Consider the following 17,975-nt stretch of genomic DNA (forward strand, 5'->3'; position numbering starts at 1 on the left):
TTGAAACAGCTTTACGTGTATTGTAACAGGCTATGTCAGTTGTTCTGTTTGGAGTACTATTATCTATACAGTATTACAAACTTTAAGATACATGTAAGTTATGGAGTTAGTCATGCTGAAAAGAAGAAGAAAAAAATCGTAACAGAAATATTGCCAAACAAACAAGAGAGAATCAATTCTAAACTTATTTGATAAGCATGCTTTATAAACTACTTGAACAAGTAACATACATGATTTTATATCGTTATGTCATGCATGCTCACCAAGTTTGCTGTACTTCCGGGTTCAGTACTTCTGTTTAGTTCCAAAGTACATTTAGGCAAGGATCGAATAGCAATCTGTTGTCTGTTCAGCACGAGGACAGGTGTAAACACCGATTAAATTGAATGTTAATTAAAGACCCAAACAATTTGCGAAGAGTTAGTTTTTGGAAAGAGATATTGCGGAGCACTGACAAAATGGTCGGGCGGTTCAGGAAAATGACGGTATTTACCGTGACCTTTACACTGCGAACCTTTATATTTATAGAAGCGGGTTTTCCCCACATCTCACACACTATGCATCTATCTGAAAATCACAGCTCATATCAGAATGTCGTGATGAGATGAATTTTTTTAGAGTAAGATGTAAACAAAAGCATGTTGAAGCATCACTTCGAAGAGAATATGAATGAAATAAAACAATTTGGTTATAATATAGAAAATTCTGTCATTTTTCCTTCTGTTGTGATATTTTCAAGATCTGAGAAAAAACCCACGATCAAAGAGTTGAGATGTTTTGCTGATGTAGAAAGATTTTAATGTTTAGATCCTAAGGAGTTTTTTTTTTTCCTTCTTTTTTTTTCTGTCGTCATTGAGGACCAGAGTTGCAGCTACTTTGTTTTTGGAAACGGTGTCAGGATATCTGTCGACATCGAATTCATCCTACAGTCTCTCGAGCTATCGTTCGATGAATATGGCTGGACGTCGACGACGAAGGCCTTTGGAAGGAACGGACGTCGAGACTCGAGGGAAAAGCGTGAGTAGAGAACCAGTAATGCGGTGTTTGATTGGGTTTTGCAAAGATTCCAGTTTGTGCAAAGATATGATTTAACTTCGAAACAATGGATTGTTCCTGTCTGAAAGGTCGATTATTTCAGGGTTGAGTAAAACCCAGGGAAACTATATTTCGGAATGATTATCGCGTCAATGCAAATTGTGAATAAAATATGCAGTAACGGTAATACATTTATTTTCAAAATTTTGATATGGTGGTGATAGGAGACACATACCTCCATTGACTTTCCTTTGGCTATTATACATGAAATTATTGAATGGTTTAATGTCAGTCGGCTTAACTTATTCTAGAGGTGCAATTTCGACGTATTGTACAAAACATTAACAAAAAGTCCACAGTATTAGTGTACCAACTAATATTATGACGTTACCTCATCTAATTTGCATTCAACGTATCTTTGTGATCCATATCTCGGTTTCGAAAAAAAGAGAAGCTTTTAAATGACGTCGTTTACTTCATTTTGATTTGTTACATTGAAACATCTAGTGCTTACTCGTATAGGTTGACTCATTAAGGAGTGAAATGGAGACTCTTGCTGTAAAATATGTCAAACAAGTTTCTGTTTTCACTACCGATTTGCCGCAAAGGAAAAATGAAAACGTTGTTTCTATCTTTCTTTCTATATGCATGTGGATTGTGTGTCATCAATATCGTTTGGCAGTTTTGTCTTCTTGATCACTTTGATGTAATTAATGTATTCCCACCAGGTGTATATGTATCATAAATTATGTTTACGTTTCTTTTCCTTTATTTTCAATTTCCCTTTACATCATTCCATTGCCTCGCAAGTTCACCAAAAATTCAAGGCCATCTCTCCCAAGAAATTTTCTGTGAAGATTACTAAATCGATCACTCATAATTTCACTCAAAGCATCACGCACAAGCACACCTATGAACATTAACCCTTACGCATACACGGGAACTCGCTTTTACACATAAATACACACACACACACACACACACTAACACACACTAACACACACTAACACACACTCACACACACACTTACACACACTTTCACACACACATGGAGACATGGACACAAAGTTCTCAAAACGTAAAGTGATTTAATGAACTTTTGCCATGACAAAGACACATCAAAGACAAACACCGGAAAGTCGAAAATTGTCAAATGATTGAAGCATACAACAGCAACAAACATACAAATTGTTATTCGGGTAAAAAAATCAATGCTTATTATCATTTGATTAAAGTTACATCGGGTGAAATGCTGAACCCTCGACTGTTTCACTTCTTGTAGAGATGGGAGGGGAGAGAGATACGCTGTACCGAGAGTACAAAGGAGGAGATTACAAAACGGTATACATGTAAAGCGGTAAATGGATGATCACATTTCTCAATGTTACAATGAGGATGAATCTACTATAACGAAACACTGAAATTTCGGTTAAAAACTGTATAGAAGAATGTAAATGCACTGTATATATATATTTGAATGTAAATCGTGTCAGCATTCATGCACAGACGTCTAACTATATAATAGTGTGATGTTCTTGTCATGTACGAGCGTAAAGCGTGCTGTACAGGACTGTACAAGAATGCCAGTTATGATAGAGAATATGAATTCTTTACTATGCCATAGTAAATTAACATGCAATGTTCTAATGACTATATGATATTTTGTGTAATAATAGTTGGTTAACATGACCGGAACATTCTCGAAGATACATACTTTTGAAGACATATATTTTTTTTAGCTATAACAGCTCAATTACTCGGCGAAATATTACAGGCTTACAGTGCTTCCATGCCGACTTTCATTCATTTATTCATTCATTTTTCCATCTTCAACAAAAACTTGTAAAAACGATCTTTTTTTTCACAGAAGATAAGTACGTATATGCCAACATTACAAAATATGATAAATGAAATTTATGGAAATACAATTGATAGGGTGTAAAAGAAAAGGATTAAAACATTCTGAAGTTTAGAAAATACAGACAATGGGGAGGAATGCTGAAGAAGCAATTCTTGTAGGGTGCACCCCCCCCCCCCCCAAAAAAAAGAACCACAAAACATATTAAAACAATTATACATACATCTTGGTTACATTCAACGATTATCAATCAAACTTGGTTGCGCAATGATTATTAATCAAACCTGGTTATACAATGATTATCAATCAAATATATTTTGATGCTATGCTACGAATGACTATCAAGGTACATGTATTTCAGTTAACTTCAAATTTTTAAGTATGGGTTACGATATACTGCTTCTCGATCATTCCATTTGAAACTAAATGCATCACCTCAAACTCATCCGTTACAAGTGACGTCAGTAATTCAATACGTCACAAAAGGGGAATGATCTAATGCAGACATCGTACAACAAGAAACATCTTCAGAAAGAAAATAATGTGGATGAAATAGAAAATGAAGATGAGAGAGAATTAAGGATCGATCGAAAAGGGAAAAAGAAAGATGAGACACAAAGTCATTTTGTTTGTGGCGTCACCTGTTCGAATATCTATCCCAAATGTGAAATAATTTTCTAAACCACTCTCTTCTACCCAAGCACAATGGCTTCTGGCACAAAATAACAATCATACATCTCACATCTCTAGCTATAATAACAACTGTGTATGTAGAATAATGGTGGCAGTTCCCTGACTGATAACCACAGCGTGTTTCCACGCATTAAATGTTCGGATACCACATTAATATATTACTCTCTTAAAGCTGAAGCAGAACATCACTCTTCACCCTCATACCTTAGTCCTATGGGATGTGAATTATAAAACAATGACTCAGTTATAATCTCACCCAATACATTTATTTATTGAGAAGACTTTACCCATGAATACGAACAGAACAAAATAAACGAACTCAACTACAAAATGAATTGTCCCGTTTGTCTCCTATTCGACCAAAACCGAGGTAATGCATGTCAAAAAGGACACCTAGCAACTAGATTATTTTAGTTATCCTGCATGGCAACGTGTACCAGACTTGACATATTCTTATAACTTATGTTGAGAAGAGGTAAACGCAGGAATAAATTGGTCAACGTAACAAAGAATAAAAAGATATGTGCGTTTGATCATATTCATTTTTACGGCCCTGCCCTGATACGTTTTCTCGGTTCCAGTTTTGCAACTCCTTAAACCTGATACCAAGTTATTTATTTCTCTTCGCTATCACAGATTCGGCTCAAAATCATATCAATTTTTTAGGGTTACATTTAAGATTTATATGACACTGAGGGTTTTGTAGAAATTTATCAAACGAGTATTTTTTTTTCTTTTCACTGCATTGCATTACATTTCAATCATGTCTCAGGTACAAGTAGAGCTACCAAATCTCTGATTTGTTTGTGACTTCTCATTGATGGTCAGACGTCTGATACTTAAAGTAAACAGTGATAAGACTCACAGTAATGTGCAGTTTTTAGAGTACATTAAGAATGTTCATATTCAAACATATTTTCGTTTGCCAGAATGATATTCTGAACCTCCACTGTATAGATTACTGTCATATTAACACATTCAAACAATACTGTTCCATTCGAAGGCATGAAAATTAGTACTGAATGGTTTTTCCCGAAGCATACAACCATTAAACGGATGGATGTTTGACTTGTAATGACTTGTAATGACTAGGGATTAACAGATGAACTGGAGGGCAATAGATTTAGCGACCTGGAAAGAGCCCGGGTGCCCGTGCATGCAGGAAAATGGCAGTCTTGGGAATGTTGGAGGATACAGTGTGCACGCATTCCTCCCCGGAAGAGGGCGCTCTTCAGTTCATGGTTCAATCTGGTGAACGGCAATCCACGTCTTGTGTCACCTCTCTAATGAATTACCCCATTTTATAATTCGCATTTATTACTCATTACGTTATAGTAACGTATAAACCAGCCTAGGCAAAAAAAAAAAGAAAGAAGAAAACATAGAATGAAATAAAAATAGGATAAAAATAGAACAGCACTACAGTCAGATTACTTAGTGTAAAAAAAAAAACGTTAACACCGACAAAATCCATGATTCATGGAATATTGTTGGCATTGTCAGTCAATTTTAAAAGTTTTACATTATGGAAAATTTCTGATTCCCATTCAGAGACCTACGATGCAGGGATTATGTACCCGCGTCAATACAATAATTCTCCGAAACCATTTTGGTACTTCTTGTAAATATTAGCTTTTAACTGATTCGATGTGAAGAGCATTCTCCCCCAAATAATGTGCTAATATCAAAACAAATGTTGTAACAGCATGAATCTGTTTTACTTTTGGAATATAAGAATTGTCAATCATCCATAAACTAATTCAACTTTTCGACATGATTAAGGCCATTACAAATGTATGAATATTCATGTGAGTTGGCACGGCAATGCGTGTGCAGTCCATTATCATACATGTAAAATCCATTCATTACAATATTCTACTCACTTGAGTATCCCACCAAAGAATCTATTTTCTAACATGCTACAGCATGACAAAATCGTCTATCACATTTCACATTACATTGCATCAAATATGTAAAGTCTATCCGGAGTGCAGAAAGCTATCTCACCACTCTCAAACTCTTGTAGAAAGTACCAGTTTCTTTCCTCTGGTTTTTGTATTTTGAAATCAGTGGTGATATTGCACACATGCTCCAAATTTCTTGTGTATCGGTCGATACTGACAAGCCCCTCCCCGTGCTTCACCCAGGCTACAATGACCGAATCATCTCGACACACAGCTGGGAAGGCATTCATGCCCTCCTTCTTCAAGACATTCTCCTTCTTCCCCTTACCATCAAAACACACGACAGTTGAGGAGTCTTTCAGTATCAGTTTCCCCGTGGTGTGAAAGGAGAATAATTGCATAGGTGTATATCCATCACACATTATTTCCCTGACTGCCTTACCACCTTGTGGGGTAATTACCAGGATCTTTTGAGGTTTCCTATAACTCATGTAGATATTATCATCTCTATCCACAGTGAGACCAGCAGCAAACCCTCCTTCATCATAACTTATCGTCTCGAACGTGACGTCAAGCTTCTCCCACTGTGGAGTGTAGAGTGACATCTCGTTTTTTGTATTACGTACAACACTTCGACCATCTGACAGGAATCCTATTCTCCGGACATTGACATCCTTCAGCACGGTCTGTTGTAACTCGCCATCAGAGGAGTAGAGATGGATTCCGCCCTTACTTGATCCCACCGCCATCTTACCGTCTGGTGCACGAGTGATACAGTTCATGCTGTTTTTGACTGGAAGCTCTACGTCTGCTTTGACATCCCACGTATAATCTTTCAACTCTCCTAGACAAAGTTCATTGATCTTCACGAATCTATTAAATGAAATCTTCTGAGCTCCTTCTGTCACACCTCTCGGTGATTGGTCGTCAGGATCATCTCGTCCCAGAAAGCTCTTCATGTTCTCGCTCAGTGTGTCGTGTGCAAACAAGGCGTCTTTCTCTAGCGGTACCTTCACACCGTTAGTTACCAGCTCTTCCATAGCCTTCATACGACGAATTATTTGCCGATTCTCTTCCTCCATGACTTGTAATTCTTTCTCGAATTTCTCAGACAATCGTTTCACTTGACATTTCAGGACCTCTCTTCTGGCTGACAATAGTTGCATGTATTCCTCGTAGGTCTTGTCGATGTCATCATTGAGTCTTCTCATCATGTTTGTTATTTCATTTCGTTGTGTCTCGATGAAATCGATATGATTTTCAATGGTTGCTTTCTTTGAATTTGTCCTTTCTTGTAACTCCTTGATATTTTCCATCAACTTCTCCTCGTGGATAGCTGCCTCTTCGATCTGATGCCCTGCTTGTAAGTGATTTAACATCCCGCACTTACAGCAGACGTACTCCCGACATCCGGTACAGAAACACTCTTCATCATCGTTAGGGTGTTTTTTACACTTCCGTCTTCTCTTAATCGGAACTTTCCCCGAAGCCATCTCAGTCATGGCTGCTACTGTGTGAGTGGAGAACGGTGTCCAGCCGGAATGTTTTGAGTCACATAACTTACACATATTTTTCCCAGAGTCCTGACAGTAGGACACAGCTGGTGGCTTTTCATCCTTCTCACAAACTGTGCATGTTGGATTTTGGGTCTTTACTTCGTCCACGAGAGAATTAAGAGGAACGTTTGTTTGTAGCACACTCACATCTCCACTGGGTAGGTGCGTTCCTTTCCTGCATACAGGGCATGTTATAGCTTGTTGGTTGGACCGAGTTTGTAAGATACGTTCCAGACAGTCTTTGCAGAAGGTATGGGAACATGCCAGTGATTTGGGTTGGTTGAAAAGATCCAGACAGATAGGACACTCCAGATTCTGGCTGCTGATTTGATGAAACGTTGCCATGGTGTCTGCCTGTCTGTCTGATAGCAAAGGAAACAAACAACGCTAAACACGTCGACGAGTAGGAGCGGAAATATGAAATTAGCATTTCCCAAAATTTAAACAAAAATTAATGGAAAGTTCATGCGAAGCGTTTTTTTACAATTTATGCATTCTCTAAATCAAACGAAGTAATGAAGTTCAATAGACGTTAAATAGACGTGTGTGAATAATGTTTATCATTCGTTTACTGTATATGCTTTATATCCGGGCTCAATAAGGTTGATTCAATGTTGGTTCATTCGAGTTGACGATATCATAATAACTAGTTGTCCAGTGCGCCCGTCATAGGATGGTGCAACTTAGAATAAACTCAGATGTTACTTGTTAATTCTTTAAAGGAGTATATATTGTATTGGTCAAACAACAAAGAGTTGCATTACGCTACAGTCACAAAAATATAATTAGGTAATTCGAGCATTTGAGGATGGATGACTCTTTCAATGGTGAACTTGTATATTTACAGCGTAGCCAGAATATCTTCAGCGATATTGTAAACTAAAAAAGTGTCATGTTAAAGTGAATATCAATCATTTGTCAATGAAAATGTGAGCAAAATGATATAGATTATCATTTTGAAACGTATGTCCGTTTGGCTGTTTTTTATGTGATTTAACAAGGTGTCCTTCAAGACAAAATGCCCAAATCCTTGAGATATAATTATTATTGATTTTTTTTCCATTTGCATAAAACGCTGGTTCGTTTGTCTTGGAAGACATGTGTAAACTTTATTCATTTACCTTATACGTCAAGCGCAGACATAGGCACATATTTCCGCCTGGGATTAAATCACATTTTACCCACCCTCAATAGGCAAAAACAAACAAACATACAAAATCGTCTTGTAAAGAAAGCTTCATAATATTCGATCAACATGTCCTTTCTAGGTTTATGTACCTGAAATGAATCTGGCCCCCAGGAGAAATGATCCTTTAGGCTGTCATGATTAGCTACCCATATCCCTCTCTAGCTATTGTCTGTAAAGAACTCCATCTTCATGCGAGCATTCAGTGTCATTTGTAAAAACTTTGATGGGATGCTTTCATTATGAACGCCCAGGATAGCATCCTATTATTGTTAATCAAAATACACGTATACTTACCTCAATTTTGGATGAGGATACGTACGTTGCCATAAAGTTTTTAGGATATAAATGAAGAGTTTTGTTCGCAAAAACCGATAAGTCCATTTTTGAAGATTTTGAAGTACGATATCTGTCATAAAGTACAAAATAATACAAATTTTAAATGATATATTGGTCACTACATATAAAGGCACATTTTTGAAGTTATGGTCAAAAGAAGCAAACATTTTCTTATTATTCTCTTTATTTTTCTTGACCTTTAATCGCCAATTCTCCATTTGGCAAATATGGACTTATCGGTTTTTGCAAACAAACTCTTCAAATATTCCGAGGTGTATCTTTGTCCGTTAGTAGCATATTTACACGCTATCTTACTGTGGCCATGTAGTCTGAAAGCATTACTAGCTTTGCTAATCCCTATAATTTTGGTTATCATGTTGACAACTTTAGGGGGACTAAAATGCGTAGAAATGCATTGGAGGGAAGGACATAATTACTAATAGCTACCTCTCTTGTGTTTCAGTTGTTCAAGTCTTGAAAAGAAAGTGACTTAGCAGCCCACTGATAATACAGTAAAAAGGGAGGTCCTTAAGTCGTTTGACCTGTATCAAACTCTACTCATGTCTCCTAATCCCAAAACTATCTCTGCATTAATTGGTGATAAATTCCTCAGGCGTTGATTTATTTCCAAATTAATATTTATAATCAAACAACTTGACAGCAAGAGATGACGAAAGCAGAGGGATGAAGATATGCTCTGATTTATATCACTTAATTGTTTCCCTGTGTACAACTTTATTTGTAAAGAGTGTTTAGAGCCTGTATGAGTATTTGATTAAAGTTTATCGTGACACTGTCGGCAATCAGGGATAGCCTGCAGTATGGTCAGGTGATGGTGGTATGGAGTATCACTGCCCGGAAGAAAGTAGATGACAGGTTCGATTCACACTGGTTCCTTACACGACATGACCATCGTTTATTAAGATGTAGATCAGCAGATGTCATCTCACAAATATATTTGTACAGAGGGAGGTAACTGGTGAAAGCCATAGCACAGCATTAGACCTATGATTAAGGATGTACCAGGTTTTTTCCTGTTTGGAGTACTATATCATCTATATTACTACACACTTTAACATATAGGTTGTTTGGTTAAACATGTTGAACAAAAGCAGCAAAATCATAACAGAAATGTTGACCAAACAAACAAGGGAGAATCAATTCTAAGCTTATTGAATAAACATGCATTGTTAATAAAGCTATTTGTCGCAGACACAAGAAACATGCATGTATTTATGTCGTTATATCATGCACGCTCACCAAGGTTGCTGTACTTCCGGGTCCAATATTTCTGATTTATGTCTGGCTCCGAAGAAGGCCTACATTTTAGGCTTGGGATCACAACCTGTTGTCTGTTCAGCGAAGGCGAACACCCATGTTGAATATGCTTTTACTTTTAAGACACAAACAAAATGCCTAGAATCATATTTTGGAAAGAGATATGCATTACGAAGCACTGGCAAAATGGTCGGAAGATTCAGGGGAATGACTGTAAGTATTTACCGTGACCTTTACACCGCGAACTTTTATATTTTATAGAAGCGGGTTTTACCCACATCTCAAACACTATGTGTCTATCTGAAAATCACAGCTTATAACGGAATGTCGTCTTGTACAGGGAGCTGATTCTCGCGACCTTGAGCTGAGATGATTTTTTTCTTTTTAAATAAAGAGAAAGATTTAAACAGAAATCGTCATGTTAAAGGATCACTTGAACGAGAATTAATTGAGTAATACGTCAGACAATTTGGTTATTTAGATAATTCTGTCATTTACCCTTCTGTTATGATTTTTTTAATACTTGAGACAAACCACTGTCAAAAAGCTAAGAATGTGTGCTCAAGCAGAAATTGATTGATGTTCTGATCTTATGAGTTGCTGTGTTGTTGTTGTTTTTTTCATACGTGTATTCTGTCTATGTCGAGGCCGAGAGTAGCAACCAATTTCTCTCCTGAAACGATGTCGGGATATCGGTAGATATCGAGATCAGCCTTCAGTCTCTCGAGCTACCATTCGGTAAATTTGGTTGAACGTCGACGACGAAGGCAATTTTAATACTAATAATAGTAATGATAATAATAATAATGATAATAATAATAATAGTGATAATAATAATAATAATGATAATAACAATAGTAATAATATTGATAATAAATTCAGAGAGTGGAGAATCAACCATGCCGGAGTTAGATTGTTTTTTTAAAGATTCCAGTGTGTGCAAAGATATGATTTAACTTCGGAACAATGGATTATTCCTCTCTGAAAGGTCAATTATTGCAGAGTTGACTATAAACCCAGGGAAACTATATTTCGGAATGATCATCGCTTCAATGCAAAATGTGAATGAACTAAGCTCTACGGTAATACAATATTAAATAATATTATTTCAAAATTTTGATGAGGTGGTGATATGAGGCACATATACCTCCACTGACCTTCCTTTGGCTATTATACATGAATTGATTGGTTTTTGCAACGAAAGAATTCTCTGATGTCAGTCAGCTAAACTTATTCCAGAGGTGCAATCAAACTTATTAAACTTATTGCTTTTCTATTCGATTTATTGTACAGCAAAAACATTAACAAAAATCCATAGTATCAATGTACCAACTAATGGGAAATTTGTAATATTCTGACCAACGGCGTAAATCCGTACTGAGGAGTGGGGGGATGATCGGCGATAGCCACCATCACCACGATTACAAGCCCATAACCGGAACGGCGCAGCCCGGGGGGGGGGGGGGGGGGGGGGGGGGGTGAGAAGCTTGCCCCCCCCCCCCCCCCCCCATACAGACTTTACAGGGATCAAATATCCCACTCTTTTCCATGCATAGTGGGAGGAAAGTGGCAGCAAAAATACGAAGACTTTTTGTTCTTGTTTTTATTTGTTTGTTTGTTTGTTTGTTTGTTTGATTGTTTGTTTTTTGCTTGTCAGCCGACTTTCGGCGGAAAATCAGACCAGCCTTAAAAGTATGAAGACTTTTGTTGTTGTTGTTTCTCTTGTCTTTTGATGTTCTTTCTTCTTGACTGACAGGCGATTTAGACACCCCCCCCTTTCAAAAACGTAGCGCAGCCCTGAATAATGCCCAAATAAATTCAATAAAATGCTAATATGGATATCCATTTTTTTGGGGGGGGGGGGTATGTAATAACGTAGTAGATATTTTCCTGTAGCTATTAATTGTATTCTACAATTTTCTTGATTTAAGTCAGTAAAGCAATCATCCCAGGGGCATCGTTCCGTTTTAATGATAGGGGGTAGGGGAAGAACTTTGAGTTTGAATATCTGTGCGAGGGGGCGGAGCGGCCTAGCGGGGGGGGGGGGAGGGTGTGGGAGGGGGTTATCCCCCTCCCACACAAGGAAAATTTGGCATTTTCAGACCTGAAATTCAGTGATCTGGTGCACACTTTTGGTGAAATTTGGGATTTTTTTCCTATGAAAAAAAAGTAAGAAAAAAAATATTCATAGATAATTGAATGACTATACATCGTGGTATTCAGCTCTTGCTCCGCCTGTGCGACATCACTGTGAAGGCCTACTGAATAGTGGGGCCTATCACCGGCATAGCCAGGATTTGATCTTAGGGGGAGCGGTTAGATGCGAGGGAGCGATGCGAGCGAGGGGGGAGGGTGTGGGAGGGGCTCCCACAGTGAGAACTTTTTGCATATTGATGTTGTAAATGGTGCAATTTGATGCATTATTTTGCGTGTTTTATCGACTTGAAACAGTCCAACATGTTTAAGGTATATAGATAGCAGTACATTTTATGTAGATTATTGTTGAACAGTTTTGCTTATAAAATGGTATCATTTAGAGAAACTACTTGTATCAATTCTTACACTGAAGGTCATGAACCGATCATCAATTTTGACATTGTACAGTCCCCAAACGGCCGTTTGTATAAAATTAGCTATATTTTTTCGCTTCGGAAATTAAGGGGGGCGCACAGGGCGCAACTGCTGGCAATTACTGGCAGCAACATCAGGAGAATGACATAACGATTACATGCGAGCGAGCGAAGCGAGCGAGCTTGAAAATTTTGACATTTTACAGTCCAAAAACTGCCATTTGTAGCTACATTTTTTTTTTCGCTTTGAAAATTGAGGGGGGGGGGGGGGGGTTCGCACCCGGCGCAACTGCTGGCAATTACCCGGCAGCAACATCAGGTGAAAGGCATGACTATTAAATGCGAGCGAGCGAAGCGAGCGGGCTTGAAAATTTTGATATTTTATAGTCCAAAAACGGCCGCTTGTAGCTATATGTTTTCGCTTTGAAAATTAACGGGGGGGGGGGGGGCGCACCGGGCGCAACTGCTGGCAATTACCCGGCAGCAACATCAGGAGAATGGCATAGCGATTAAATGCGACCGAGCGAAGCAAGCGAGCTTGAAAATTTTGATATTGTACAGTCCAAAAACGGCCGCTTGTAACTTTATTTTTTCGCTTTGAAAATTAAGCGGCGGGGGCGCACCGGGCGCAACTGCTGGCATTTACCAGGCAGGAACATCAGAAGAATAGCATGACGATTAAATGCGAGCGAGCGAAGCAAGCGAGCTTGAAAATTTTGACATTGTACAGTCCAAAAACTACCGTTTGTAGCTGTACTTTTTTCCTCCTTGGAAATTAAGGGGCGGGGGCGCACCGGGCGCAACTGCTGGCAATTACCCGGCAGCAACATCAGGAGAATGGCATGACGATTATAATGCGAGCCAGCGAAGCAAGCGAGCTTGAAAATTTTGACATTGTACAGTCCAAAAACTGCCGTTTGTAGCTGTACTTTTTTCGCTTAGGAAATCAAGGGGGGTGGGGGCGCATCGGGCGCAACTGCTGGCAATTACTGGCAGCAACAAATATCTCGTAAACACATTTATGATGTAATCTGGGGAATTTTCAATCCCAGAAGTGTATACTATTTTTTAGGGGGGAACCCTCCGTTAATTGAAAGTATCTAGATATCTCCTCCCACCAAAGGAACATTCGCATCTCTTTAAACTGAAGTAACAGACCTGGTGTACACTTTAGATGAAACATTTTGAAATCTGTCGATCTAAAGTGTATTAACTAGAAATGACTGAGCGGGGAGGGTATGGGAGGGGTTAGGCCTATCCCCCTCTTACGCGAGGAAGATTTTGTATTTTCAGAATTGAAATTCAGCCATCTTTGGGTGAAATATTTAGACAGTTTTCTATCAAAAAAGTAAGGACATTCCCACATCTCGGGAATTACGAATATAGGAGCAAAATGATCTGTTTGTCCCCAATACTTTTATGGGGGAACCATCCCCCTCCCCCTCCATCGACGTCTCTGCATAATTATGAGGGAGCTTTTGTAAGTGAAAGATCCGCTGCACAGTCTTTGATAAATATAAGGAAATGAAACGTCAATCTTAAAAGTGTACAAAGTCTATCGAAAGGGACCCAGTAGCGGATCTTTCGCATATTCATGATTGCAATTCAGCGATCCGGTGCATAATTCTGGCGGTACTTGTCCAATTTTCCATAAAGAAAGTTCGAGATTTGTCCTCATCTCGGGAATTGCTTGGAGGACAAATGATTTGTCTGCCCCCAACATTTCCGTAGGGGCGGGGCAAATGCCCCTTTGCCCCCCCCCCCCCCCCCCACCCGAGATAGATTGATCATCCCTGGGTATGCCCATAGATGTATCAGAGTCATCATCGTTTCAGGAATGATGCAGGAAATGGAGGGGGGGTCAATAAATTATGGCGGTATAGTTTTTGTTATTATTTGTTTGTTTTCGTACATAATTTGCAGATGGTCCCGAGTTGCTCGCTTCATAGCATGTTTACATGTAAGCCTATGCTATTTGATGTTGTCAACGTCTGGACCATACCTTATGTCGATATTACTTTCTTCGCGAGCGAGCGAAGCGAGCGAGCGCTTGAGAAAAAATACTATCCTACAAGATAGAATACTGTTCAGCTCTGTTATCTGTCTGAAGGCGGGCGTACGAACGTCATGCAATGACAACAATGATACAATCACATTTCTGCTTCCTCCATTTTTTTCTCAAATTTCAGGGGGGGGGATGATTGTACAGGCCATCCCCCCCTCCTCCATTTCAGGGGGGGGGGGATATATCCCCCCATCCCCCCCCCCGGGATTTACGCCCATGATTCTGACATCACCTCATCTAATTTGAATTCAACGTCTCTTTATGATCCATATCTCGGTTTCGAAAAAAGAGAAACTTTGAAATGACTTTTTTTTTAAATGTCAGAGAAAGAGACTCTTGCTGTAAAATATGTCAAACAGTTTTTTTTTTCTTCCACTATCGATTTGGTGTGAAGGAAAACGAAGACGTTGTTTTCATCTTTCTTCTTTATGCAAATGGGATTGTGTGTCATCAATATCGTTTGGCAATTTTGTCTTCTTGTTCATTTTAATAAAATAAATTATTTCCACCATGTGTAGGCCCTATATGTATCATCAATTTTATTTTTTCTTTGTTATTTTCAACTTCCCCTTACATCATTCCATTGTTGCCTCACAAGTTCATCAAAAATTCCAGCCCATCTCCCCAAGAAATTTTCAGTGAAGATTACTAAATTCACTCATAATTTCACTCGAGCATCAAGCACAAACACACCTATACAAACATTAACCCTTAGCATACACGGGAACGCGCTTTTACACATGAATACACACACCAATACACACACAAACACACACACACTTACACACTTTCACACACACACGGAGACATGGACACAAAGTTCTCAAAACGTAAAGTGATTTAATGAACTTTTGCCAAGACACATCAAAGACAAACACCGGAAAGTAGAAAATTGTCAAATGATTGAAGCATACAACAGCAACAAACATACAAATTGTTATTCGGGTACAAATCAATGCTTATTATCATTTGATTAAAGTTACGTCGGGTGAAATGCTGAGCCCTCGACTGTTTCACTTCTTGTAGAGATGGGAGGGGAGAGAGATACACTGTACCGAGAGTACAAAGGAGGAGATTACAAAATGGTATTAAATGTAATATGTAACGCGGTATATATAGATGAATGGTCAGATTTCACAATGTTACAATGATGGGAATTAACTATAAAGAGGCACTGAAATTTCGGTTATACAAAAACTGTCAAAAGAAGGATGTAAATGCACTGTATATATATAAATGTAAATCGTGTCAGCATTCATGCACAGACGTCTAACTATATAATAGTGTGATGTTCTTGTCATGTACGAGCGTAAAGCGTGCTGTACAGGACTGTACAAGAATGCCAGTTATGATAGAGAATATGAATTCTTTACTATGCCAAAGTAAATTAACGTGCAATATTCTAATGACTAGATGATATTTTGTGTAACAATAGTTGGTTAACATGACCGGAACATCCTCGAAGATACATACTTTTGAAGACATTTAATTTTTTTTAGCTATAACAGCTCAATTACTCGGCGAAATATTACAGGCTTACAGTGCTACCATGCCGACTTTCATTCATTCATTCATTCATTTTTCCATCTTCAACAAAAACTTGTAAAAACGATCTTTTTTTCACAGAAGATAAGTACGTATATGCCAACATTACAAAATATGATAAATGAAATTTATGGAAATACAATTGATAGGGTGTAAAAGAAAAGGATTAAAACATTCTGAAGTTTAGAAAATACAGACAATGGGGAGGAATGCTGAAGAAGCAATTCTTATAGGGTGCATCCCCCCCCCCCCAAAAAAAAACACACACACACACAAAACATATTAAAACAATTTTACATACATCTTGGTTACATTCAACGATTATTAATCAAACTTGGTTACGCAATGATTATTAGTCAAACCTGGTTATACAATGTTTATCAATCAAATATATTTTGATGCTATGCTACGAATAACCATCAAGGTATTACAGGTAACTTCAAATTTCTAAGTATGGGTTTTGATATACTGCTTCTCGATCATTCCATTTGAAACTAAATGCATCACCTCAAACTCATCCGTTACAACAAGTGACGTCAGTAATTCAATACGTCACAAAAGGGCTTGATCGAATGCAGACATCGGACAGCAAGAAACATCTTCAGATAGAAAATAATGTGGATGAAATAGAAAATGAAGATGAGAGAGATGGATCGATCGAAAAGGGAAAAAGAAAGATGAGACACAAAGTCATTTTGTTTGTGACGTCACCTGTTCGAATATTTATCCCAAATGTGAAATAATTCTCTAAATATCTCTCTTCTACCCAAGCATAATTGCTTCTGGCACAAAACAACAACCATACATCTCACATCTCTAGCTATAATAACAACTGTGTATGTAAAATAATGGTGGCAGTTCCCTGACTGATAACCACAGCGTGTTTCCACGCATTAAATGTTCGGATACCACATTAATATATTACTCTCTTAAAGCTGAAGCAGAACATCACTCTTCACCCTCATACCTTAGTCCTATGGAATGTGAATTATAAAACAATGACTCAGTTATAATCTCACCCAATACATTTATTTATTGAGAAGACTTTACCCATGAATACGAACAGAACAAAATAAACGAACTCAACTACAAAATGAATTGTCCCGTTTGTCTCCTATTCGACCAAAACCGAGGTAATGCATGTCAAAAAGGACACCTAGCAACTAGATTATTTTAGTTATCCTGCATGGCAACGTGTACCAGACTTGACATATTCTTATAACTTATGTTGAGAAGAGGTAAACGCAGGAATAAATTGGTCAATGTAACAAAGAATAAAAAGAAATGTGCGTTTGATTGTATTCATTTTTACGGCCCTGCCCTGCTACGTTTTCTCGGTTCCAGTTTTGCAACCCCCTAAACCTGATACCAAGTTATTTATTTCTCTTCGCTATCACAGATTCGGCTCAAAATCATATCAATTTTTTAGGGTTACATTTAAGGTTTATATGACACTGAGGGTTTTGTAGCAATTCATCAAACGAGTATTTTTTTTTCTTTTCACTGCATTGTATTACATTTCAATCATGTCTCAGGTATAAGTAGAGCTACCAAATCTCTGATTTGTTTGTGACTTCTCATTGATGGTCAGACGTCTGATACTTAAAGTAAACAGTGATGAGACTCACAGTAATGTGCAGTTTTTAGAGTACATTAAGGAACGCTCATAGTCAAACATATTTTCGTTTGCCAGAATGATATTCTAAACCTCCACTGTATAGATTACTGTCATGTTAACACATTCAAACAATACTGTTCCGTTCGAAGGCATGAAAATTAGTACTGAATGGTTTTTCCCGAAGCATACAACCATTAACCGGATGGATGTTTTCTTTGGAATGACTAGGGATTAACAGATGAACTGGAGGGCAATAGATTTAGCGACCTGGAAAGAGCCCGTGCATGCAGGAAAATGGCAGTCTTGGGAATGTTGGAGGATACAGTGT

General features: G+C 38.1%; 1 protein-coding gene across 1 annotated transcript; it reads right to left on the minus strand.

Moving 5' to 3' along the window:
* Positions 1-5,540: 5,540 nt before the first annotated feature.
* Positions 5,541-7,391, minus strand: LOC139732633 (uncharacterized). The gene has a single exon (XM_071643490.1). It carries the CDS (start codon positions 7,389-7,391, stop codon positions 5,541-5,543), a length of 1,851 nt encoding a protein of 616 aa, XP_071499591.1.
* Positions 7,392-17,975: the final 10,584 nt, after the last annotated feature.

This window comes from Diadema antillarum, unplaced genomic scaffold (genome assembly GCF_040938485.1).
Source record: "Diadema antillarum isolate AM-2024a unplaced genomic scaffold, OU_Dant_1.0 seq00000441_RagTag, whole genome shotgun sequence".
NCBI lineage: Eukaryota > Metazoa > Echinodermata > Echinoidea > Diadematoida > Diadematidae > Diadema > Diadema antillarum.